This window comes from Cyrtonyx montezumae, unplaced genomic scaffold, assembly GCF_038088225.1.
Source record: "Cyrtonyx montezumae isolate F1298 unplaced genomic scaffold, pur_monq_1.0 scaffold_21, whole genome shotgun sequence".
In the NCBI taxonomy this organism is placed as follows: Eukaryota; Metazoa; Chordata; class Aves; order Galliformes; family Odontophoridae; genus Cyrtonyx; species Cyrtonyx montezumae.
The window spans coordinates 3,692,838-3,717,741 of record NW_027071948.1 but is presented as its reverse complement, the minus strand read 5'-3'; the positions used below and the strand labels follow the sequence as shown (position 1 = coordinate 3,717,741).

The window sequence follows — 24,904 nt, the reverse complement described above, 5'->3', positions numbered from 1 at the left end:
CTGCCTTCAGCTGGGAGGCTGAGGCTGGGCAGCAGAGACCTGTTCTCACGTGGGTACCTGCAGTGAGAGCTCTGTGTCCTGCACCAGCTTCATCTCCTGGTGGAGAGGAATCCTAGGAACCCAGCTTGTTCTCTGCCCCAGCCCCTGCTTGGCCTGGTGGCAGAGGCACACCATCTCCTGTACTCATCCTTTAGCTCTCCCTGTTGCTCCCTTCTCCTCCCTTTTGACTCATCTGCCTCCCCTATTGCTTGCCTGGTTCAGCAAAAAATGGCACCCTGTTTTGATGCATCTTATTCCCCTGATGGCATCACAGTTGGGTGAGAAGCCAGGTGTCCATGGGCACAGCCAGGAGTTGGGCAGCCTGCAGACCCCTCCTGGAGCCTGAACTCCACAGAGAAATGCCCTTGCAGTCTGGAGGTTACAGGCAGAGTTGTTTTTTCTTGCCTTTCACAGTTGCAGCTGATGTGGAGGGGTTGGAGCCTTTCCCAGCTGAGGGCATCTGTCCGTGGGCCAGCATCCTACCAGCTGTAACATCTGGAGGTTGGTTGGGAAATGCCCTCCAACCATCAGTGCTCGCCCCCAAAAGAAAGAAAGAGAAAGCCTCCAAGATGAAGCTGAGATAACTAAATAAGGAAAGCACTGTCCTCTCCAGGCTCGGGTAGCTGCATATATGATTGTCAACTTGATGAAATCCCCCCGGATGTAATGAGCTGATTTTCTGCTGTTAATATTGCATCTGCTGATGAAGGATTCGTTAGGATAATGGAACGAAGCTAAAATATAAATGACTCGCTGTCAAGAAGCAGCTTTTGCTTGTGTTCTCCTGACAGTTCCTCGGCCATGGCGAGGGAGTTGTGTGTGCTCTGCACATGTTGGCAAGGTGTGGGCGGTTCTTTGGTCCCACATGTGCAGGGACACACGTGTTCCCTGTGAGCCCATTGCCCGGGGAGCCCGAGGCCGGCAGCACGTGCCCGAGCTGCGAGGCACTGCAGGGTCCGTGTGAGGGGCAGTGTGAAGCAGCAAGCCCAGCACTCACTCCTGCTCTTTCCCTGCCTGCTCTGCTCCTCCTTGCGTTGTGTTGTCTTCCAGAGTGGCTGTACTTTCCTTCCAAGTGAGGAATCAGCGTAAAAGTGAAAGTGGCCTGCGCTCGTAAAGCTTTCAGAAGTAGAGTATTATTTCCATTGATAAATACCAAAGAGGTTTTGATAAAAGCAGTCTTCTTATTGCTGAGCAGTGGTAACCTTACACCTGTGTGTGAAGTCTTTGGGTCCCCCATCTGCTTCGGGACCTGGTGCAAAGAATAACCAGCTCCATCACCACAGGGCTGGCACGGCCTCAGCCGTCCTGGTGCAGGGCTGTGTGCTCCCAGTCCTCGTTATGGGTGTGCAGGGGGAGGACCTGGGGGAGTATTTACAAATCTCTTGGCTTTCCGTACATTTTGTGACGGCATTAAACAAATCACAGCATTGCCAGCCTTTCATTCTACCCCTAAGGACGGTTGGTGCTTTCCCTCAACGTCTCTGTTCCTGGACACAGGAGAACAAATGAGAATCTCAGCTTTCATTATTTGTTTGGTTTTGTTTTTTTAATTTTAATCGCATTTCTAGCTCTTCTGATTGCCAAGGAGAAAAAAAAAAAAGAATGAAAACACGAACCGCAGTGACTCAAAAATGAAATTAAAAAAGTCCCTGCTTGCTACGATTATTTTTCAAATCCCATTTTTTAGCCAATCACACCAGAGATCGGTGCAGTGGTTCTGGTGACACTCAGTGCTGTGCCCGAGGTGTGAGGCCGCCGAGCTGCCCCGTCCCGCATGGCTGCTGTGCTGTGCTGTGCTGTGCCATGCTGTGCCATACTGTGCTGTGCCGTGCTGTGCCGTGCTGTGCCATGCTGTGCCGTGCTGTGCCATGCTGTGCCGTGCTGTGCCATGGGGGCTCCTGGCTGTGCACCCCCAGCAGAACCTCGGTGCTTTAATGGCATCGTTCCCTACAAAAGGCTGTGAATAGGAATGATGGGGGAGGGGGGGAAGCGCGTGAATTCACGCTGGAAATTTTGTGAAATACATTTGAAGGGAAACGGTTTTCTGACAAAACGCGCGTGTGTTTTTAGAGAGATGCCTGCACCTGAAGTGGTGGGACCCCTCCGTGACCAGGGCTTTGCAGGGCACAAGCTCTGAAGCCTTGCATGGCAGAAGAGGAAGCTGGTGAATGCTGCAGTTTCTCCAGTGCCTCTTGGCAGTAGCAACAGCAGGTCCCAGAAAGTCACGAGCTGGCCTCCAAAAATGTGAGGTCATCCTGGAAGTGTTGAGATGCACTAGTAAATGCCCAAGGGTTTGGCATTCCTGGCTTTGCTCTCCAGATCCTCCAGCTCTGGCAGGGGAGCAGCAGTGGTAGGGAGCTGGGAGCAGCACCGTCCCGCTCAGGGCTGTGGGGGGCAAGCAGCCAGGCCCCAGGGCAGCGCCGTGCGGCCTCACGCCTGCTCGGGCTCCGCTCCCAGCATCAGGAAAACTCTTCAGAAGGATTTGGTTGCAAATTCAAGTGTTGCTCGGCCAGGACCGCGTGTCAGGGCTGCGAAAGGGAGCTGGCTTCCACCCGCCACGTCCATCCTAGGGCAGACCACAGCTCCCCACATTCTCCTATCCATTTTTGCCATTTTTGCCCTTGTCCATGTCCCCCCGAGCCCAGCAGCCCGGCTCCTCTTCCCACGGGCTGCTCTCCTGGGCTAGCTCTTGGAGCCTATCTGTGTGTTTCTGTTTGTCAGCCTGATTTTTTTTCTTTTCTGGGGTCCCCTGCTTCATCATTATCTTAATCACCGTTGTGTTAAGTTTCATGCTTCCTTTGACCTTTATTTTCGGCCTGGTTATGCTGTTTATCCGCCTCTGACACTTGTCCCCTGGTGCTATTGCCAGGGAAACCCAGTGCAGAGGCCTTTCCCTTTTCCCCCACCCCCTTGTCCCTTTTCTGTTTCATTTTTTTTCTTTCCTCCTTTTTCTTTTTCTTTTTTTTTTTCCCCTTTCTTTTTTTTTTTTTTTTTTTTGTCTTTTAACATGGTTTTCCTAAAAAGTTTTTTAATCAATCAAATTTGAGGCAGAAAATAGGCTTGGTCACGCCTGGTCCTTGGGTCGTGTGACACTCACTCAGGGTCCTGACAGCTCCTCAAAAGGGGCCGGGGGGCCGGCAGCGCGTTTCCCCAGGAAAGGCCCCGTTTCCATGGCGCTGCCCCCCCTCCCCGCCAGCCCTGCCCGGGCTCGAGCCCCCATACCCGCAGCCTTGGGAAGCGTGCGCGTGCTGGGCCGCGCTGACAGCTGCTGGGGTTCCCCGCCACCGCAGCTCGTGGGGAGCCAGCAGGAGCGGCGGCTGCGCGCCGTGCCCCGCCAAACCCGCATAATCGGGGGCTTTTCATGGCGGCCCCCTGCCCCATCCCCAGCTGGGGCCGTTGCTCCGCGAGGGTCCGACGCAGCCCGGGCCTGTGCCCGTCTGCTCCTCAGGGCCGCCTTTCCGCCATGCCCTCTCCGGTTCTCTGTGCCTGGTCTTTTTTTTTTTTTTTTTTTTTCCCCGTTCTCTTTCTCTCTTTTATTTATTTATTTATTTATTTTATAATTAATGATTAGTTTTAATTGATTTGCTTAGGCAGCCTGACAGCAAATTAGCAAGAGCCAGCCCAAGGCTGCATGTGCCAATTTGAGGAGGGCTGGCAGATGCCGGGCAGCAGGCGAGGTGGGCTCCTCAGGACGTCCGTGGGCCGTGGACGTGACACTCAGGGCTGCCATCTCCTGTCCCGTTGTCCTACATCAGGCTCCAGCAGCCGTTGAGCAGTAGCGTTGCCTCCACATGGGGCTGGTTGCCTGCAGGATGGCCACCATGCCATTCCACCATCTTACACCCGTTCTCCTCCTCTTTGCCTCATCTTCCTTGCGCTGAGCTCGGCTCTGCTGTCCACATGTGGGCATAGGGTTCCCCTGTGCTCTGGGGGCCTCGGGAGCCGTGCAGCAGGCAGCCCTACCTGGTGCTGAAGCCAGGTAATGGGGTGAGGTGGGGAGGAAAGAGAGGGCTTTGCTCTTTTCTTCCTTGTCCGTGATTTCCCTTTGCTTTGCTTTTCTTTTCTTTGCCTTTTTTATAGCTCCCATTTTTCTTTTTTATGAGAGAGAAACGGCAGGGTTCTCCCAGAGCTGGGAAGAGCACTCGGTCCCAGGCTGCTCCCAGACAGATGGAGGGGAAGAGGAGGGGGGCAGCAGGCCCGTAATCCTGGGGGAGAGTTGTGGTTAAAGAGGATTGGGATGGAGTCTAGGGCAGTTCGGTGTCTTGCTGGAGGAGGAAGGGACGGACACTCACTATCCTCATTTTCAGCACAAAACTTCGCTGATAGTGTTGGCTACTGCACGGCCCTCACAAGCGATGGATGGAGTTGGTTTGAATTACACTGCTGGCACTGCCTTGTCTTAATGGCAGCCAAGGCAGGAAAGCAAGGAATACACGAGTTTCCCTCTCTGTCAGTCCATGCGTTTTCCCCCAAGCAGCCAAGGTATATTGGCCCCTTCTGGACACTGGTCTGAACCTCCAGCATAGTATTATTGTCTACATATGCCTTTTAATGGTATCCAGAGCACGTGTAGGACTGAAATCAGAGGGATCTGATGTCTTCTTGGGATTTGTGTCAGGCAGGAACAGCCTTTTTGTCAGCCACAGAGGTCCCTGCTGCATTCCAGATTCATGAGAGATGGAAGGCAGTGCAAACACGTCTGTCTGCTTGCACAGCTCTGTGTATTGCTCAGCTGTGGATGTGCTGGCAAATGCCATGTTGTGATAGCCTGCTGCAGGCTGGCTCCTTTCCCAAGCACCTGTGTGTGTAAGGCTCACCCAGGTGGGTGTGCTGATGGTGCCTGTAAGGGTACTTATGCCCCTGAGGCTCAGGGAGCTCGTGCTGTCCAGACGTGGCTCGGGGTCACTCCCCAGCTGCAGTGTGACCCTCAGGTCCCACACGTGGCCTTGCCAAAGGTTTGGTGCTCAGCGGAGCTTTGGGCCCCTCCAGAGCAAGGCTAGGGACGAGTTTGCTGCTGCAGGAAGAGAGGCGAGGGAGAAGGGTGGAGAAACACCTGCTCGGGGAGGCACTGGGACCTCCCATCTCGTGTCACTTTTGTGTGATCTCAGCTTATTCCCACCACTGCTGTCCCTGCAGGAGTGGAGGATGCGTTTTGAACTGCTACAAGGCCTCCATGTCCTGAGTGTTTGAGAGGTCCTCTTTTCCTGCCCACCTTGCCTCGTATGGGGCAGTGTTAAGGCCCTTTTCACTTCCCCTTGGGCTGGCTGCACTCACTGCATTGCTGCGAGCCGAAGGGCTCGAGGTGTTAGCCACGTGCAGGGTGCGTGCCAGCAGGACTGGGGCGGGTGCAGCTGAGCCTGGTGACAACCCAGACCCCATACCATCTGTATGTCACCCACATGACATACCGGCCAGCACTCAGCCTCTTCCTTTGCAGTCGGGTGTACCCATTGCAGCTGCATAGTTTGTCCCGATTCAGTGGTGGCTGGGGGTCAGCCAGGGAGGGAAACTGAGGCAGGGAGCCTTAGCTCCCAGAGGCACAGGTGTGGGATCATCCCACCAGAGCCTCCACTGTGACAAGCCCAGCTGGGGGGAGCAGAAAGCAGCTCTGCCTCCTGCCCTGCCGCACTGAGCACTCGCCTTGGCTGCTGCCTTCCCCTCCTCTTCCTCGCCAGCCCTGCGTCGGCCGGCTCCTTTAAGGCGGGCGCGGGGGAATCGCGCGGTGCCAGCCTGCGCTGCGAGTGCCGCTCCCGCTTCCCCCTCGGAAAGTTTCCTGCCCAATTGTTATGTGCGATCCGATCTGAAAGTTGCTCTCTAAGCTTCTTGTCACATTTTGACTTAATGAAGTGCAACTGGAGTGGGAATTGGGGTTCATCACGCCAGTCTCACTGCGCTCCCTTGTTGTCAGAAAACAGGGGCGGTTGGGGACCGTAATGCAACGCTGCAAGTCGTTATCATTCCGGTCAGTCTGTTTAACACAAAATTAAACAAAGAACTAATTAGTGCCTCATGAATTAATAAATGCGCAGTTGCCGGGTAGGAAGGGGAGGAAGGAAAAAAGGTTGTTGAAGGAAAGATACTGAAAAAGTCGAATTAGGATGTTGCGTCAAGGGGAAAAAAAATCCGAGTCCACTTTGGTGAAGTTTGGCTCGGTTGGCTTCCCTGGCAGGAGCTCCCTCCTCCTCCTGCATCCTGCTCACCACTCCACAGCAGTGGAGTGTATGTGGGGCAGGTGTGGGGCACCTGGGTTTCTGTGGGGTGCTTTTGAGGAGCTGGAGCTGGGGTCCAGGTACAGATACGTACCCGCAGAGCTTGGTGCGGGAGCTGGGAGGTGCAGGCTGGTTTCCTCGGCAGCGGGGTGGCAAGTGGATCCTTGCTCTGAAATCTCTGGGGTTTGGGCCGTTGCGGAGGGGCTGCAGTGATGGTTGGGGGCTGAACCAAGAAGGTTCGCATCCCTCCAGCCCAGGAGCCAGCCAGATCTCGGGCTCAGGGCAGGGGAGGAAGGAGGAGTGCAGCTGCAGCACGTGGAGGCCGGGGCAGGGGGAGGTGGCACCTGCGGCTTCAGAGATGGCAGCACACTGCTGGTTTTTCTGGAGAATTTAAGATTGTCCCAGGAACAGCGTGTAATCTCAGATTAGCCATGTCCCGCAGTGCTCCCCCCACCCCTGCTCCTCGCCCTGGCTGTGCAGTGAGGATTGCTCCTGGGGAGCCGGTGCCTTGCACCCAAACTGGTGCCCACCCTGCCGGCCCAGTGGGTGCTGTGCCGTGCCATGCCATGCCGTGCCATGCTGTGAGCAGGAGGGCTCTGCTCCAGCGCATTGTCAGGCTGGGAAGCAGGCAGAGCTGGGGGAGGGAAGAGTCCATCCTTAAGAGGACATGTCAAGTACAATTAGCGTTATCTGTCTAAATATGTACTGGGAACACAGAATACAAGAGGAGGCCTGGCTGGCTTTAATGGAGACATATGCAAGGTCATATTGCCTCATACAATCCCCCAATCTGATTTGGGGATTACACATTCTAAGTAAATTGGCGTTATTCCTCTTGCATCATTGATAAGCTGCGACCGAAAGAAGGGGAGTAAAAAAAAACAATTAAAAACTCCATCTGAAGAATTGACCGTGCACAGGGTGAGGGTGTAAAGCTGGGAAGGCAAGGAGAGTTGTACAGAGAGCTTGGAAGGGGGGGGAACAAAGGGAGGGAGAAAAAAGGAGCATGACAGAATGGGAAGAGCAAGCAAGAAAGAACAAAAGGAAGAAAAAGGTGGGAGAGGGGATGAGAGAGCCAAAGGCAGAGGGACCCCACGCTGGGGAGCTGGTACTGCTGTGCTCAGCTGGGTCAGCCCCGAGGTGTGAGTGGGGAAGGAGGGAGTTGGGCTGGTTGTTGTGCATCTTCTATGCTCCAAGGGATCTCCAGCTCCATATCCATCACTCTGAGATATCTCACCCGCTCCTTCCCTGTCTGGGTCCCAGCCAGCACCCCCCACACCTATCTTTGGAGCAGTGTCCTGGCACTGGTGCAGTGCGAGTGGCAATGGTAGCATGGAGCACCAGGGTCCCCAGGGGCAAGCAGCAGTGGCAGCGTGCTCATCCCCAGAGCTGCATCCTTGTCACTTGTGCCCTCCGTGGGGCAAAGGGGGGACGCACCAGGGCTGAGCAGGTCACACAGTACTGCATCGTGGGGAGGGACGTGCAGCCAGCTGGTGCTCCTGGTGCAGCCCCAGGCTCCGTGTGCCTGACCTCAGGCCGGTTTTAATTTCACTGCCACATCGTGGGCAGCTGTGACAGTGGCTTTGGCAGCCCTGCACTACAGAGACTGCAGGATGGGCTGGACGCCGCTGCCACTGTGCCGAAGCCACCCTCTGCTCCGTGCCACCTCGCAGCCCTGGGAGAGGGAAGTCCCCAGCTGCTGCTGTGGCACCATCCTTCCCCGGGCGAGCTCTCCTCCCACCCTGCTGTGCAGGATAACCCCCTCCGGAAGTCTCACGGCACGGCTTTTATGCTCTGTCACATTTTTGGAACATATGGTTTTAAATAATTCAATTTACTTTTCATGTGTTTTGCTGTGACTTTTTTTTTCCCCTGTCCCTTTTTTCTTTCTTCCTTGCTCTGTGTTATCCAGGAAGGAAGAAGCGCAGATGAGGGCCAGGGGCTCACTGCTGCAGGACCCTGTCCCACACCCCTTCACTTTGTGTCCCATAGGGCTGCTGGACCTCTGGGGGACAGCAGGGGAAGTGAGAGGACTGCAAAGGGAATATTTGTAACGGAGCAGAGGGTGCAGTGTGTGCGGGCACTCTGTGGGCACACAGTCTGCCCTGGTGCCTGAGTGCAGGACCCATACCAGCAGGAACTGCTCTTCGTGCTGAGTGCAGGCACTCCAGGTGCCTGGTGGCATGCATGCCAGCAGCAGGAAAGCACTTTGTGAAGTCTGAGTGCCCCATGCTGGTCCTGCTCATAGCTGGGTGCTGGGGGGGGAGGGGTTTGTCAGCGTGCCGTGGTGCTTTGTGTGTTAACTGCATCCTTTTTCTTCCCTCTCCAGGATGAAGTTAATTTAGAGCTAAAAACCAGGCAAGAAACCAGACCTTGAAATCTCCGAAAGGTAGGAGAGACTTCAGACTGCAATGGGTATGTCACTACGCCCTCCTGGGTTCTCTTTTCCTCTGCTTGTCTCACCGTCATGGCCTGCTCTTTGTGGCTGTGTCTGCACTAGAACTTCTGGGACTGGACCATCATTAGCTGGAAAGACAGATGCGAAGAGAAGAAGGTCTAATGCAGACATGGCCCATGTGTCTCCTAATCCCATCTTTGTCTTTGTGTAGCAGTTGTTCTGGGCACCTGATTTTGTCACTTTGGGTTTTCCTCAATATCTTCTCTGCTGCCTCTGTCTTTACAGATGAAAGTGTGTAAGGGCTTTGGTGAGGAGCGCGCCGCTTTATGCTCAGCCACGTGGGCTGGTGGGAGATGGATAAGGGCTGTACAGTGAATCGGGTGCAATCTGTGCACCGTGAGGTTTTGCTGAGCTCAGTTCACATAGTTTCAGATGGCAGTGTGTGCCCTCCCCTCTCATCTGGCACGCTGGTATCTGCTCAGACTGCAGCACCGTGCTGGTAGGATGGAAGGAAGCACTCTGTGTCTCCAGCCTGACTTCTCTGGGTTTTCACTTGCTTACACACACCTTCATTTACCAAACAAAAAGCAATACAGCTACCAGAGCTGGGTAGTCACATAGTCTGTGCGTGATAAAGTCAGGGGCTGAAAGCCTGGGGACATGAAAGGGGATCCCTTCTCTGAACCACTCACCTCCAGGTGCTGAGTGAACCTGTGCGCCTCCAGACCTCTGTCCCTTTGTGCTGGCAGCTGAGGCAGCCCGGGACGGGGCTGCCGTGGCCGTGCTCCCTATGCCGTCTGCCCCCAGCACATCCCTGCAGCACAGGGACCCCGGGCAGGGAGCGTCTGAGTGGGACCGGAGGGGTGGCTGGGGGCCGGGGGGGCTCCGAACCAGGCTGGGCAGTGTCAGAGGTGACCGGTGGAAGGCTAGTGTTATGTAAATACCGCCGTAAGACAGCGGGCCTGAATGGCTCTGTGCGTCCATCCATCATTGCTGGGGAACAGAAGCCTCCCTGGGAGCGCGGGGGGGCTGCAGTGCGGGGCACGCAGACACAGGCAGCATGTGCCCTACTCATAAACTGTTTGTTTTCTTTTTGTCTCTCTCGTTTCGGGACACCCCACTGAGAGCAACTCTCGGTTTTGTCCTCGCAACCTCTCCCCCAGCCTTCCCCCGCCCCGCCAGCCCTTCCTTTCCCTCCCTCCTTACTCCTGCCCTTAAAAAAAAAAAAAGAGGAAAAAAAAAAAGAAAAAAAAAAGCCCCCTGTTCACATTGCGGCTTCTTTCTCTGACTTCAAAGGCTCCCCATCATTGTTTGGGATCGGCAGGCAGTGGCCCTGAAAACGTGATCACAGCCGGGCACAGTGTAGGTCAGCAGCGAGCGCCATGCTCTGAGCGCTGAAAGGAGCGGGCGGATTCTTCCCTTTTCATGCTTCACAACCCTGGTGACAGCGCCCGGCCTCGCCCGCGCGCTCCTCGCCGCATGGCTCTTCTTGCTCTTTTCTCTTCCAGCCTCCTCCTTTCTGCCTCGGGTCCCTTGTCTCTCCATTCGTGCTCATTCTGCTCTCCTCTGTGCCCAGCATCACACACACTCCGCACTTTCTCTTTTTTCCTTCTGTTGCGATTCTTCCTCACTCCCTCCTTCCAGGCGCAGCACTGTTTCCTTCCCCCTCTCCCTCTCTCTCCTTGCTGTTACCCTTTTCTCATAACTCACTGCTTCCCTTCCACCTTTCCCTTCTCCCACAGACCAGCCTGATTGCCTCATGCTCCCCATCCCTGCTCAGCAGCTGCCTTCCCCTGACATCTGCCCGTGTTTCTGTCTTGTGTGTGACATCTCACTCACTGTGCCCTGTAGTGCAGAAGTTCTGCAGTCTCTGGATCATCCCCCAGTCCTGCACGAGGTGCAGGTGGCACTGCACCCCCATTTGTGCAGGCAGGCACTGGCTCAGGTAGATTACAGGGAGCCAGAGGACGTGTTCATCTCCTGTAGGTCTCCAGATGGAGCATCACACTGCCACCGGTGCTGGGGGGGCAGAGGGATGCAGGGCTTCAGCAAAGCAAAGCTTGGCCAGCACTTCGTGTGTCCATCCCAGAGCACTTTCCCAGGAGATCTCTCACCTGGTTGCACTGACACTGGAGTGTGCAGGGACTGCGTGCCCGCAGAGCAGCCCCAGGGCTTCCTTCAGCCCTCTGAGTAAAGGCTGAGCCCCTCCGGCCCCCCTGGGGTACAGCTGCCCCGGCGGCTCCGATCGCAGTGCTTGTGCCTCTGGTGATTTGTGAGGTTGTTTTAGTGGCGAGGAGCCCACCAGGACTTGTCTCTTGCTAAATAGGCATATTAAGGGACATTGCGGCAGGGGTTATAGAGTAATAATTTGTCCTAATGAGCTGGTGTCACGTTCTCCCTGGCCGGGCTGCAGCGCGAGCAGAGCGGCAGTGGGAGGGGGCCGTGCTCACTGCCCTGACTGCCCAGGTTAATGAAGTTGGGTGCAGCCTGGGGTCAGAGAGCGGGAGCTGAGGCGGCCCCAGGGCGGCAGGGAGGGATGGGGCTGCCCTGGGCTGCGTGCCCTGGGCCGGGCTGGTGGCAGTCAGAGCAGGGCCGAGGCAGAGGGCAGCAGGAACCGGGATGTGGGGGTCTGATTCCTGGGTACCGCAGCACCCCGACCTTGCTGCCATCTGCAGCACGAGCCCTGCGTGCCCTCTTCCTCCTCCTCCCACCCATCTTCCTCCGCTCCTTTCACCCCCCGCTTCTCTTTGCTTTTCTCTGTCTCCATCTCTCTCCCTTTCATCTACTCGGAAGGCTTTACTCTACTTCCTTGTCACCCTAATTGATTGCATTAACCTTTCAGCGTATTGGATTTCCCCAGCACCGTGCAGAGAGCACTGTGCAATATGCTTATAATCTGGGCTGTAATGGACAGGGAGCAGTCAACGAGCCCTTGCTCCAGCAGCTTCTGCTGACAACTTCGGCTCAGGGAGGGGAGAGGGAGCATGCCAGTGGTCCCACACGGATCTCTCCATGGGGGAAGCACAGAGGGATCGGGCTCGGCCCCACAGCCGTGTTCTGCCCCGTGTCCCTGCTCGCTGCTCCTCTGCCCATGCTGTGCTGAGTTACTGCGGGCACTTGTTGCTGACTGCAGGGTGTGATGGCAGCATAGTTGAACCTGGGTATTTTCACATCACGTTTGCCTTTGCTTTTTTCTTGCCATTTTATCAGGAGTAGGAGACACTTTTCCTCGGGATTTAAAGGCAAAAACGTGTGTGGTTACGCTCCCAGCAGCGGCAGCAGGGTGGTTTGGGGTAACTTCAGAGGAGCTGCAGCATCCTGGGAGGGTGAGCGGAGCCCCGCTGCTCTGAGCGCTGTCAGAGCCGGTGGGCTGCCCGGCACTCCGGGCCCGGGGACTGATCGCCCACGGCGTGGTTTTCTGGGGAGGGAGGAGGAAGGACAGGAGAGAGAGAGAGAGAGAGAGGAAGAAACTTTATTCCAGGTGATGAGTGGGGAAAGTGGGAGGCTCTGTACGAGGCGGGAGGTGGCCGAGGGGAGGGGCTTTGTTTTAGGTTAAATAGAGAAAGAATAGGAGCAGGAAAAAAAGGATGAGAAATCTAAAACGAGCGAGAGAGAAAGCGAGCGAGAGCAGCACCTCCTAAATGGAAGAGTAAACAGGCACTCCGAGGCATTAACTTAATTGATTGTTCTGCAACAGGCTGAACGCTGTGTTATTCTGTCGCCGTGGCAACAACCCAAAAAAATTGTCAGCCTGTTTGGATGAAGTGAAGCGAAACATTCTCTAATTTGCGGTGATCCGGGTGTTTGTTTTCCTTCCAAAGAGGCGGGGGCTCTATTGATCTATTGTTCGCTCTCCTCGGCAGGGCCCGGCGCGGGGCAGGTATTGCAGCCCGGGCAGCGGAGCGAGAGCCGCGCGGAGCCCCGCAGCCACGGACCGCCCCAAAGCGGCCGGCGGTGTCCGCCGCGGCTCCGCGGGGCTCCCTCCGCTCCGTCCCGCGTGTCACTCCGGCCCCGCCGCCGTCCCGCGGCGTGGCTGTGGGGCAGGGCTTGGCGTGGCGGGCAGCGGTGTCCCTGGGCGCGGTGCCGTGCCCGGTGCAGCCGGTGGGTGTGCGTGGGGGGAGAGGAGCCGTGCCCGGCTGTGCTGCCGGCTGGCGAGCAGCGGCGGCAGCGGCTAAATAACCCTGTAACTGCTATGAAGGTGAATTCACGGTCTGGTGAGCACTGAAAATACGAGGGCTGCGAGACAGGCAGAGCGCGGAGAGGGGAAGAGAGCTCAGCCCCGGCTCAGGGCAGCGCTGCGGGGCCGTGCTGGGGATGCTGGGGTGCTCGGTACCGCAGAGATGGGCACACGCGGGCAGAGCACCGCTGCCTGGACGGCCGCACAGCACCCAGCAGCATGGGTGCGCGTGCGTGTGCCCGGGCTGCACACACTCGCGTGCACAAGCGAGCCGCATGCGGCGCAAACGTGGTCCTGAGCCGTCCGCAGCAGGCTCGCTGTCAAGGCAGATTGCTCTCTGCTTTAAGTACGCGCCAGTCAGGCAGCGCAGCACATTTATCCCGCATATCTCGAGTGTCTGCGCGGTTACCTGCTGCGTGCCGGAGTGGGCCCAGGGAAATCCGTTCCCCTCGGAGCTGTGCGCAGAGGGAGCCCCCTCCAGCTCTTACCTGGTGATCTCCCCGCGCCCAACCGTGCGGCGGGGGCACCGCGCCGGAAGCTCAGCCGGCGGTGATGGAGGGTTGGACGTTTGCAGAGGAGACTTTGATTAATTCGTAGTAAAAGCCAGCAGCGCCGGGGTGCCGGCCCCACATTCCTGGGTGAGCCGGCGGCCGAGGTGCGCGCTGGGCGGGCGCCAGGTCCTGAGCAATCCCCGCGGAGGTGGCAGAGCCATCCAGCCGCAGCCTCTCCCTGCTTGGGTTCCTTCATTATTAATTTATTTTTCTCCCTTCCTTGGCAAAAAAATAGTATTTGGTAACGACCTCAAATTGCAAAATGCTGATGATTTGGAGAATGTGTCACAGAAGCTCCAGGGTGATAAAGGGGAGACAAATCCCAGCCAACAATCCGGCTCAGCCAGTTTGCCTATTTATTAAAGAAAAAGCCCAGATCATTAACTTTTTTGTTGTTGTTCTGTTTGCGGGCAACTCCCTGCTGGCAACTTTCGGGCGCCCAGTAAATTAACCCGAGTATCGGCCTGGTTCGGGGCCGCCGGTGCCTGCTGGCGCTGCGCGCTTTGTGTTAGTGCACAACGAACCCTTGCGGGTACCCCCATGGAAGAGCTGGCCGAAAGCCCCAGCTGCCCCGGGGAGGGTCAGGCTGTAGCTGGAGAGCCGCCCTCCTCCCACCCCTCGGCACCGCAGTGCTGAGTGGGTCCCCGAGGGGCACAGTTCTGTGGGTTCCCCTCTGAGCCTCTGAGTGTGGGGAGCGTGATCCTGTCCCCCTGCTCCCAAACATCCCACGTGTTCACCGAAGCAGTGCTTCGAGCTAAATCAGTTTGCTGAGGGCTCCAGCTTCCCTGAATCCGGTGTCAGGACCAGGCTTGCATGGCTGTTATTCGAGGAGCTTTATCAGAAGCACAAAGCTCACATCTGCCCTGTGCTCCCCTCTGGGCACCCGCAGCTCTCTGCCCTGGCTTTGGCACAGGGAGGGACTGCCCCACGGAGCCCAGCAGTGTGCAGAACTCACTGTGGGTCCTCCAAGCCCACGGCCACGGCAGCACATCTCCCAGCCCTGGCTCGGCGCAGCTGAGCTGGGGTGGGGAATGGGGGCAAAGGCACTGCTGGGCCTGCCGGCCTCTCCCGCTGCTGCAGCCAGCGCTGGGTTTGGGCACTGTGCTCCGTCCCTCGCAGGATGCTGCCTGCTTCCCGGGCCCGGCTCGTGCCCTCGTGCACAGCCCACACTGAGGCCGCCCCAGCCCCGCGCTCACGTGGGCGCTGCTGGGAGGAGAAGGGTATTTTTCAAGGTTTCTGCGAGGTTTTTTTCTTACGAAACACAAGGATGTGCAATTTTTTTAGTTTCAATTTAGCATTGGAGAATTTTATAATTTAGTAATTAAAATCTCTGATAGGCTTTAGAAATTGCAGCTAATTGAATTTAATGGGAAGATGATTTTCAATTTTATTTGATTACCCGGACCCCTGGCATTGGTATTTATGGGAAAAAAATGGGAAATGTGCTGTGTGGGCTAAGATGGTATAATTGAATTAGGGCTAATCGGATTTCTTCGTCATGAATTTCACTATAATTTTCCTATAATTTTCCATTAGATATCTAGTTTACAAATATTCACAAAGAAATGAAGCTCTTTCGGAATGGAGATTGCTGGCTAACAGGATTACGGGGACGATAGCTCGGCACTGCCAGCCCGGGCTCCTGCAGTAATGCAATCGCTGCGTCTGCCTCACACTTCCCGCCCGCCGCTGCTCCTGCACCCGGCGGCCTCAGCGCAGCTCCCGCGGGGCCGCATGGTGCTGCGCTCTGCTCGGCCCTGCACGTGTCCTCGTGCCCTGGGTTTGTGTGTTGTCACCCGCGTGTTCAGCAGCGCGCTGCTCCGCGGCCTGGTGGCACCACGGGGTCAGTTCGTGTAGATCCAGCGCAGGTGGCAGCAGCCTGCTGTGCTTGTCACTGTGCCACACTCGGGGGACTCTGAGCGTGGCATCCCAGGGGAGAGGTCCCGCTGCCTGCAGCCCCGTGGCTCCGTTCTCTGCTCTTGGTGCTGCGGGTGCAGATCGCCTTTCTGTGCCGTGTGCCCTGTGGGAAGGGCTCTGCTCAGCCCGGGCTCTGCCCTCGGGTAGCGGTGCCGTGGGGCCGTCCCACTGCCCCTTGTGCCACCAAGGCTCTGCCGCGCAGCTCAGGGCTGGTTCTCTGTGCTGCCCGGGCTGTGCCATCCGCTTCCTGGGCTCCTCGGGCTGCGCTTTTAATCCCCGCAAGTAAATTGCAACTAATTGGTCAGGAGATGCAGTATTTGGCTCCCAGGTGCTGGGGGGCAGCCGGGGCATGGCAGCCCCACGCTGTGTGGTTAGGCCAAGGGACAGCACCTGGCACGTGGAGGCTGGACCCAGGCGTGTTGGCAGCTCTCAGGCACCGTGTGCCAGTAGTGGGACTGAAACTGAACCGAGAGGGAAGGAGGGAAGGAGGAGGAAAGGAAAAGAAAGCGTGGATTGTCTGCTCCTGCTGCCCAGGCCCCAAGGCCTCCGGGCACCTCCCTTGACAAAACAGAAATCAAACAAAATTACAGAAACAGGGAAAGAGCATTTGCCTAATAAACTCCCTGAGCAGGAGCAGGAGGCACACGGCGCTGCCAGATCTCCAACCTGCAATCTGCACGGCAGCGCCAGGAGCCCACACAGAGCCCGAGCGCGGCCCCGGGGTCATCCCCAGCGAGAAGCTGCCAACACGAAGGGCTCAGCATAAAGAAACAAAAGGGAGATGTGCAGAGGGGGATGCCCCACGTACTGGTGTGACTCACCCCCCGCTCAGCCCTTAGCGCACCGTCTGCGGGGAAAGCATTAAACTGTAATAATAATAATAAATTAATCATCCTTCCCCCTCCCATCGCACTTTTCATCTGAGGATCTCTGAGCACCTGGCAAACATTAATTACCGAGAGCTCCCGACACCCCTGGGAGGGTGGGAAGGGACGAGCGGCGTTCACCTGCCGCCAAAGGGCGGCCAAGGCCGGGTTGGGGTGCATGGGGGCTCTGTGCCATGGGGACGGGGGGCAGGGGAGCGTGAGTGCCACGACGTGGGGTCCTCAATGGGCACAGAGCCTGGCTGAGCTTGGGTAAGAGGCCAAGGAGGGAGGATGGGGAAATAAAGCCCAATCCTGTGACTAGAGATGGGGAGATAGGAAATCAGGCCTTGCCGTTGCGTCAGCTGCAGGGCGTGGACTTCACCTGAAAAAGCACTGTGGCAGAGGGGAGGGGCGGCGGGGGTGGCATGGGTGGCACGTGGGCATCCCGTCCTTGGCTCATACATGGAGCTGTGAGTCCATAGAAGTGACAATGGAGAGGGGCGAGTGATGGAGTGATGGGGCATCCAGTGTCCTAAACCTGGTGGGTGTCAAGCCCAAGTGCAGCCACCTGGGGCTGGTAGAGCGGGGGGGAGGCCGGTGGGGGCCCGGGGATGTGGGCCCTGGTGACACCTGTCCTGGTGACACTGGTCCTGGTGACACCGGCCCGAGCTCCCTCTCCCCAGGTGGTGGCTCTGTTTTGCTGGGCTGTGCTCAGGTGTTCTGGGAGAAGCCGGTGCGGGTGTGGTCCCGGTGATGGCAGCACTGTGCCTCGGTTTCCCCAGCTGCAGCGTGCCGTGCCGTGCCGTGCCGTGCCGGGCCGTGCCGGGCCGGGCCGGGCCCTCGCTGGTGGGAAGGGTTTGGGAGCACGCCCCAGAGCAGCCCGCTGGCAGTGCCGGCTCAGTCGGATAAATAAACCGCTCGTATGCCTGAGAGAAACAAGCAGGCTGCTCGCTGCGTTTACCTCTCTCGGAACCTCCCTAGCGTTTTTGGTTTTTTTTTGCTACTTAGAAAAATAAAGCAAAGGGAAAAACGAGGAAATTCAAGGCAAAAAAAAAAATCCCAAAAAGAATAAATGAAAAAGAGGGGGGGAGAACAAAAAGAAAGAAAACAGAAGAAAAAGTGCCCAGGCCGGGCGCTGCCGCCCCGCACTGCGCTCCGGCCCCGCACCCGCACCCGCACCCGCACCTGCCCCCGCCGCCGCCGCGGGGCGTGGCCTCCCGCACCAAGCCCCGCCCCCCGCCCCCCCCCCGCGCCCGGCGCCCGCCCCCGGCCCCGCTGCCCAAGTGACTCGGGCAGGACCGGCACGGCGATGACATCAGTGCTGTGACCAACTTGTTATTCGGCGGCAATCAGCTGCAATTAGGCGTTAATTAAGTATTATGAAAGTTGATTATTTAAGTGAATTCGGCTTTCGTCTCTCCGACTATGGTAAGTACGGCACAATTGTCCTTTTCCTGCCCCCTCCCTAGCCCACCTCCCCCTCCCCCGCCGCTCCGCGCGGGCCCTGCGCGGCACCGCGGGACCCCCGGACCGGGACCGGCAGCGGTCCCCGCGGTGCGGGCCGGGCCCCGCCGCGCTCCCGCCGGGCGCTGTCCCCGTGTGCCGGTGCCGGGCTCCGCCGCCGCGCCCCGAACTTGGCCGGGCCCGCCAGGTGCCGCCGCTCGCACCTCGCTCTTTCACTTTTCTTTCGCTCTCCCCGCGGAAGTCGCTCCGTGCGTCCCTCGCGCCCCGGGACCCCGCGCTGCTCCGCGCTTCCCGGCAGCCGGGCGGGACGCGGAGGGGAAGTTCGTGGGGGTTTTGTGACGATTCCGCGCTCTTCGCCGTGAGTTGTGTGGGCTGTTTTCTCTTTCATTTCTTTCCCCTGCTCAGCTCGGGCGTCTGGTCGGTGAAGGTTGCCTGTCAGGTTCCCGTGCTGTCTAAATGAAAAGGAATTTAATTTATTTGGGACAAGGCAGTGGCGGATGAGGAGGCTGCTTATTACATTTAATGAGTATTTTTTTCCAACCCGGGCATATCTGGGATGGGTTTGTTTTCGTCCCGTCCCGTGGGCTGTGTTGGAGCTCCCCACCCTCCGCGGTGCGCGCAGTGGGGTGGGTGGGGGTCTGGGTCCCGTTGGGGGCGGCTTTCTGTGGTCCCCGCTGTGCTGCTCGGCCGGGGCAGGCGGGCAGCGTGCTGCTGAGCACAGCCAGCAGGATGGGATGGACGTCTGCGGGGCCTGCGGGCACTGGGCACCCACAGTAGGCTTCGTATGGGCTTCACAAAGCAGCTGTGGCACGACCCCGGAGTGTCTCAGACCCGGCCGTGGCCGATGGCAGCCGTGGGCTGGGCAGGCCCGTGCCAGTGAGCAACTCGGTCAGGGCAGCGGGTGCCGGGCTCCTGTCTGCGTGTGCCTGGTTGTTTTCTTTTAATGAGGAGTAAGGTGGTAATAAACTGGTTGATGATTGACTGGGCCTGAACTATGTACTGAGATACTTTGATGGAGAGGATAATTTTGTCATCGTCCGTTTTATCTATCTCTCCGTTTATTTATTTGTTTATTTATTTACCTGCCTGTTTTGTGTCCCTGGCCCTCAGGACCCAGCTGCCACCTATGGGCACAGCGCTGGGCCCCCACTGCATCCAGGAGTGTGGGCAGTGCAAGGGCGGCAGCTTCAGAGAGTCACAGACAGCTCTCTGCCCCCAGCCAGCATCTTCTGCAGGTCTTGGGATGGCAATGGGACAAGCTGGTTTCAGGACAAGCAGTAGAGTGGCTCTTGCTGGCTGTGCTCTGTGCCCTGAAAGGGGCAGCGGAGCCACTGTGTGCCCCAGGGGACCTCTGTGGTCTCGGGGGCGATGCTCGCACAGCCTGCCCACCGCCGTGTGGGGAGAGTGGGTTTCAGTTCTGTGCTGTGGGAACGCGGGGCCGCAGCGAGCCATGGAAATGAGGATCTGGGAGATCTGTTTAAGTCAGCATTATGGTCTGTGTGTGGGTGAACCCGTCTTGTCATGATCTCAGGGCAAAGACCTGCCCCATAATCACCACCTCTAACCCTTATCTACTTGGGCAGCTTATTTCCCTCCTCGCCACCTCCTGAATTCTCTCCAAGCCCCGCGGCTGCAGCTCCCCAGAGGCAGTGCTCGAGGCTGCGTGCGCCAGCTGCTGCCTGGCACAGGCAGGGCTGGGGCTCAGTCCCAGCGGGAACAGGACCACGGGCTTCGACAGCCTTCTCCTCCCAGGGCTCCTCAGCTCCAGTGGTGCTGGGGTTGATGTGCTGGGGCCAGCAGCTTTCGTAGGGTCAGGAGTTGGAAAGAATTCATGGACTGAGTCCATGCGCCTGCGACCATGGCGAGATGTTCCCTACATGTGGTGTTCTGCAAGCCAGGTTGTAAATATCTTGAGTGACTGGGCACCTGTCACTTCCTTTGGGAAACTGTTCCCTGGCCTAATTACCCATGCTATGAGATTACAGGGTCTGATCTCAGAATGGACACCGAGGATCTTAGGGTGAACGGGTTGAGAAACACCTCATTCCCCACCCAGAGGGGCAGTTTGTGACTTTGTTTTGTTGCTGCTGTTTGTAACGCTCTCTGGATGGGAACATCTCTGGGCTGGTGCCAGGGTGTTGGGGTTTTTTTTTTGCTTTGTTTTGGCTGTACAGATTTTTGGAGAGCAGTCGGCTTGGCTGAGGTTGGTATTGCTGCTCTGCAGCCGGGTCCTGCAGTTGCTGTGGGAGTTCTGCTCATCACGGGACGCTTGTTGGGCACAGAGCATCCAGGTGCCTACACCCATCCACCAAGCCCCATCCACTGCAGAACTACTGACCCAGGCAGGGCTTAACCTGTGGTTCCTGAAGAGCAGAGCCAGCTGCAGTCCGTAGGTGTTCTCCTGCTGGTTTGGTGCTAGAGAGCACTAACTTGCAGAGAGACTAGAAGATCAGTCCTGGGTTAACAAGCTCCTGCCTGCACCCTGTCCTGCCCGTGACCTGCTCCTTGTGAGCCAGGTTCCTTGTAAGCAGAGGGGTCTGCTTTGGCCTAGTGCTGCAGAACAGTGCTGGGGGGACAGCGTATGCTGGAAGCAGCTGTCGTGTACAGCCATGAGTTTCCGTTTTCTAGGACTGCCCGGCCTGCTTCCAGCCCTCAGCCAATCCCCTAGGCTTTCCCTGTGAAAAGTTGGTAGGAGGTCTCAGGAAAGCAGTGTGTGGGGTGAACACACTGAGCTGGGTGCTGTGTGTCCCACGTCCCACGGGGCTGACCCACGCAGGGCTCAGTGAGCCCCGGTGCCACCCGGGCACAGCTCCTGGGGCTGCGGGGTGGCACTGCCCCATCAGCTGCGGCTCCGGAGGAGCCACCTCCGCATCCTCAGCCGCTCTCTGCAGAGCCGAGCGGGGCCGGGGAGGCTCTGCTGGCAGCAGGGAGGGGCAGGACCGGCAGCCCGAGTCCCACGCGGCCTCGTCTCCTCCCCTCCGGTTCAGCGCGGACTGGATCAATTTGGACGTCTTCAGCAATAAAAAATGCCGATGTCGTCCTAATTCACCAGGCCCCGAGATGACAGCAAATTTACATTTTTTAATTAAACTAGCAGCCAGTTTTTATGAGAGGGGGCTGGGTTATGCAAATCAAATGGTTGTGTACGAAAGATTAGGAGAGTTTGGGAATAAATTCCACAAATGCTAATAAAAAAAAAAAAAAGAGAGAGAAAATGAGAGGGGGGAGAGAGAGGGGCATTGTTCCATTAGCCCCTTTTAGACTGATTTCCCTGAGGACAAAGTGACGGGGGGTGAGAGATGGAGGCAGCTTTCAGAGACAGGTAAAATCCATTCAGAGGATTGAGAGCCCCTCGGACCAGGACCTTGTTGCTCTCTGTTTCCTCTCGCTGGGGAGATGAAGGCAGATGCCGATAGCAGAAGGAAAACTTTCAGCTTCTCATCCTGGTCCTGCATGAGTGGCTGTGGACCTGGCCCCAGCTCTTCTTTCTCAAGTTTTCCTCCTTGGCTCATGCAGTCACTACAGAAAGTAGAAGAGCCTGTCAAGCCATTCAGAGGATAAATAGTTCCAGCGAGGCAAAATCCCGCACTTTGGCCATGTAGCATATGTTTTTGCTTAAATTTCCCAAATAATTCCTCACTTGCAGGTTTGCTGTCCTCCTGTCCGGGCTATCTCAGGCAGCTCTCACTGCGTTGGGAGCTAGGGGTGGTGGCACATGTTTGCTTTGCCATCGAGATACACAACCAGCAAACTGCTGGAGGCTGAGGAACTGCTTCAAGCTTCCAGTCCTAAGGCAGTTTCATGCTCAGGAGAAAAGCTGGAACAACCTGTGTAGGTTGGCAAGGGAGAGCAAGGGGTGGAGAGGAGATGCCAGGAAAAAGGGTGCTAAGACTGAAGTCACCAGGTGCACTTCATGGCCGTCCCCCGAGGATTTGGTGTCTCACAAGGGAATTTTGCCACTCGTTCTTGGTTTTGGGGTGTGAAAGGATGATTCACCTACGTGCACATGATTTGCTCTTGGAGAGGTGGCATTTTAGCAGGGCCTCTTGTGAAATCGGTGGAAACGCCGGGCTCTGCTGGAGCACTTCTGTTGGTGCTCCCCACGCCCAACTCCTACGGCCCCGTCACCTGGTCCCGCTCGAGCACCTCGGCCCCGGACACTTCCACGCTCCTGAGTGCTCACGTGGACGCTCCCACGCGCCGGGTGGGTTGGGCTGAGCTTTGTGTTCTCTGGGCTCCTTCTCAAGGTATCGCCTTGCTCCGTGTTCTGCTTCTGTGTCTCACTGTGATGAGTGGGCAGCAGGAGGGGATGGGCATGGTCCCCCCCCCCGTGTCCCCTCAGTGCTGCTGCTGGCCCCGGAGGGGTTTTGCAGTGCAGGAATTTGAGCTGAATGAGTGCCAGGTTCAGCCCAAACCTAACCAGGGGAGCTCCAGAACAGGTCTGGGAGCTGTGGCAGAGGGTTCGGTGTGGGATGCGTAACTCTCATCTATAAAGTGGGTATAATCACTCTTCTGTGAGCAGCCCAGAGCCAGGGCTGGGCGCTGCAGCGATGGAGATAAGCGAGGAGCTGGCTGCCAGCCATGTGGGGTGCGGGGAGGAGCAGATGGGGCTGTGGCACCTCCGTGTCCCCGTGGCACTGGGGTGGGCAGGAGGACCCGTGAGGAAGCTCTGTGTCAGCAAGGTTGGTGGGGCCGGGGAGGGGATGAACCAGGAACTCAGCTTCTACACATGAGAAACTGTCAAAAGCCAGGTAGCAACACCAGCTTTTGTCTGGTATTTCCAGAAAAACCCGGTGAGACCTGGCATCCCAGGGCATAATTTATTATGGAAAAATAAAATAATAAAGTCCCAATCCCTTTGAGGACTGAGTCATAGAAGCATCTTCTCATTAAAGCAGCTCCACCTCTCCACATGGCGTTTGCCAGCACGATGCCTGGATGAATCCACTCCCGGAGCGGACCCACCCAGGCTGCCTTCCTCCTCCTCTTCTTCGTTTTCCTCCTTACCATCCCACACTCCTCTCCTGCAGCCCCCAACCAGGGGAAGCCCAAGCAGCACCATATATCAGCCAACGTGTTCCCAGGCCATTTTTCTTTGGGCCAGGTCAAACACTGCGATCATGTGTTAGGTCTTCCTTGTCCTCTCCTTGGTGTGTTTTGTAGCCAAATGCCTTCAGATCTTCACCCACCCCTTTGCTGTCAGACCCAGCCCTGGAGCTGTGTGGTGCAGTTCGTGGCTGGCAGTGCTCCTCCATGCGGCCCTCGGAGCAGGGGGAGCAGCTCCTGGAGCTGTCACCATCTGCGTGTCCAGAGGCAGGCAGCAGATGTTGGCAGAGGAGGACCGGGTCAGAAAAGGGTGGGGGAGCAGAGGCTGAGGAGGGGGCCTGGTGCTTCTTCGTGTGAATGTTATTGACTGGAGCTCAGCAGGGCAAGATCTCCGTTCTGCAAAGTTCTTCCACGTGCTAGGAAACTTTCAGAGGAGCTCCCTTCCTGTGGCTGTCTGTGGTTTTAGCCTTTCGCTCTTGCTTTTCGCAGCCCATTTCGGTGCCAGGCTATTTAACTCCTCTTGCTAAATAGCTTTCCTTTATGACCTCCTCCTTCTCCATGTTCACACAGTCCCATTGCTCTTTGTCACCCTCCTGCACTTCCCATTCTACCTCTGGGTCTGCCTTGCCTTTCCTTTACTTTCCTTTCCTTTTCTTCCCTCCCCGCCTCCCTTACATTATCTTGCTCTCTTTATTTCTCATTTCACCATTTGTCTGTGGGCTGATATTCAGATGAGTGAACTTCCACTTAAAGGAGGTCATGAATATTATGATTTTTCTATCAAACAATGAAATATGGCTCAAATTACTGTAAAGAATAAGGCCCTTTTCATAAACCACCTGCTGTTTTTTTGAAAGAAAGCACAACCACTCGCCGGCGTGCTTGGAGCAGTTGTCTCTCATCTCCACCTCGCCAGACTTCGCCGTTCCAACTTCTCCTGAATTCAGTGCTCGTGGTGCGGCGAGCTCAGCCCGCGCTTCCCAGACTGCCAGCACCCGGCTCGTCTGGCGTCAGGCAGGTCGGGGCAGGACGAGCTCCTGGCAGCAGCTTTGCTCCTTTGAATGAGGGTTTATGATCGGGCTTTTTGGATTGTGGTGTGTTTATTTTGGGGTTTTATTTTTGTTCTCGACACCATTTTGGTCTGCGCTGCGTTGCCACTCGGCTTGGCTGAGGGAGGGGCCTTGCGTTCAGGTGTCCCCCCCAAGGGCACGGAGTGTGGGGGCACCCTGCCTGGCCGACACTGGGGGGCTGGGGCCCTGTCCTGTCTCCTGACACCTCAACTACGTGCCAGGTTCGTGCCCTGCAGTGTCCTGCATCACCTGGGACACGTGGCTGGGCTTGGGACGGAGCCCTGCCCTCGCAGCACCAGTGAGCATGGCCTGGCCATCAACACCATTGGCAGGGTGCTGCAGCTGTCCCATGGAGAGCGGGGACAGCAAGGGCTCTCTGCCCCTCGTTGGGAGCTCTCATGCGGCAGGCATGGGCAGCGCCAGCCCCAGGAACAGCAGAGGACAGCAACATGTCTCAGACTTGTGTTTTGATTCCAGTCAAGCCTATTTATATTCATAATAGCTGCTATTTTTTCCCTGTTACATGGATGCGTCTTGTCCTCGTTCTCCTCCGTCTTCCCCGAGCAAACCGTGCTGTTCCTCCCGCGGCTGCCCTGGGGGTGTGGAGCACTGTCCCTTGGGGCTGCTCCCCAGCATGCAGTGGGTGGGTGGGTGCTGTGCTCCCACCACTGTGCAGCCCCATGCCCTCTGCCCCAGCCCTGGGCAGGAGCCGCGTCCGCAGCCCGGGCTGCACGAGCAGCGAGTTTGTTTTGCCAGGGTGACCTGTTTAATCATCTCATTTTCTGGTGGCCGTTTATTCCTCGTTTCCACGGTTACAGCCCCATTAAGAGGAGAAGCAATAAGGCAGCGAGTCAAACAGGTAATAAAAACATTAAAGCCATGTGCGCACTGGGAGAGAGGGAGGGTGAGCTGCACGCAGCAGGACGAGACCGGCCGTGCCAGGGAGGAGGCAGGGGCCCACGCAGCACGGTGACACCCAGTGGTCCCCAGCAGGGGCCTGGCTGCCAGCATCCTCTCCAGTGCCACTTCGGATGGTGTTAAGGCCATCCCCGTGCTTCACTCACCATCTCTGCACCGCCAGCAGCGAGTTGGCCGAAAGCGCTTGGAATCAGAGTGTTTTTGCACCTCTGTTATTTCAGGGCTGCGGTCCTCTGGAAGGATTTGTAA

The 24,904-nt window shown here is 57.2% G+C and overlaps 1 protein-coding gene across 4 annotated transcripts in view; it reads left to right on the top strand.

Moving 5' to 3' along the window:
- The window catches only part of CASZ1 (castor zinc finger 1), a 147,957-nt gene that overhangs the window by 58,374 nt on the left and 64,679 nt on the right, over positions 1-24,904 (top strand). For 2 of the 4 annotated variants that reach the window (XM_065738088.1, XM_065738084.1), the window contains exon 1: positions 17,406-17,585. In XM_065738088.1, coding sequence (XP_065594160.1) covers positions 17,537-17,585 — 49 coding nt within the window. In that variant the 5' untranslated portion in view covers positions 17,406-17,536. Of the gene's footprint in view, positions 1-8,577; positions 8,664-17,405; positions 17,586-24,904 lie in introns of those variants that run through there. The other 2 variants (XM_065738086.1, XM_065738085.1) reach the window with 2 other exon arrangements.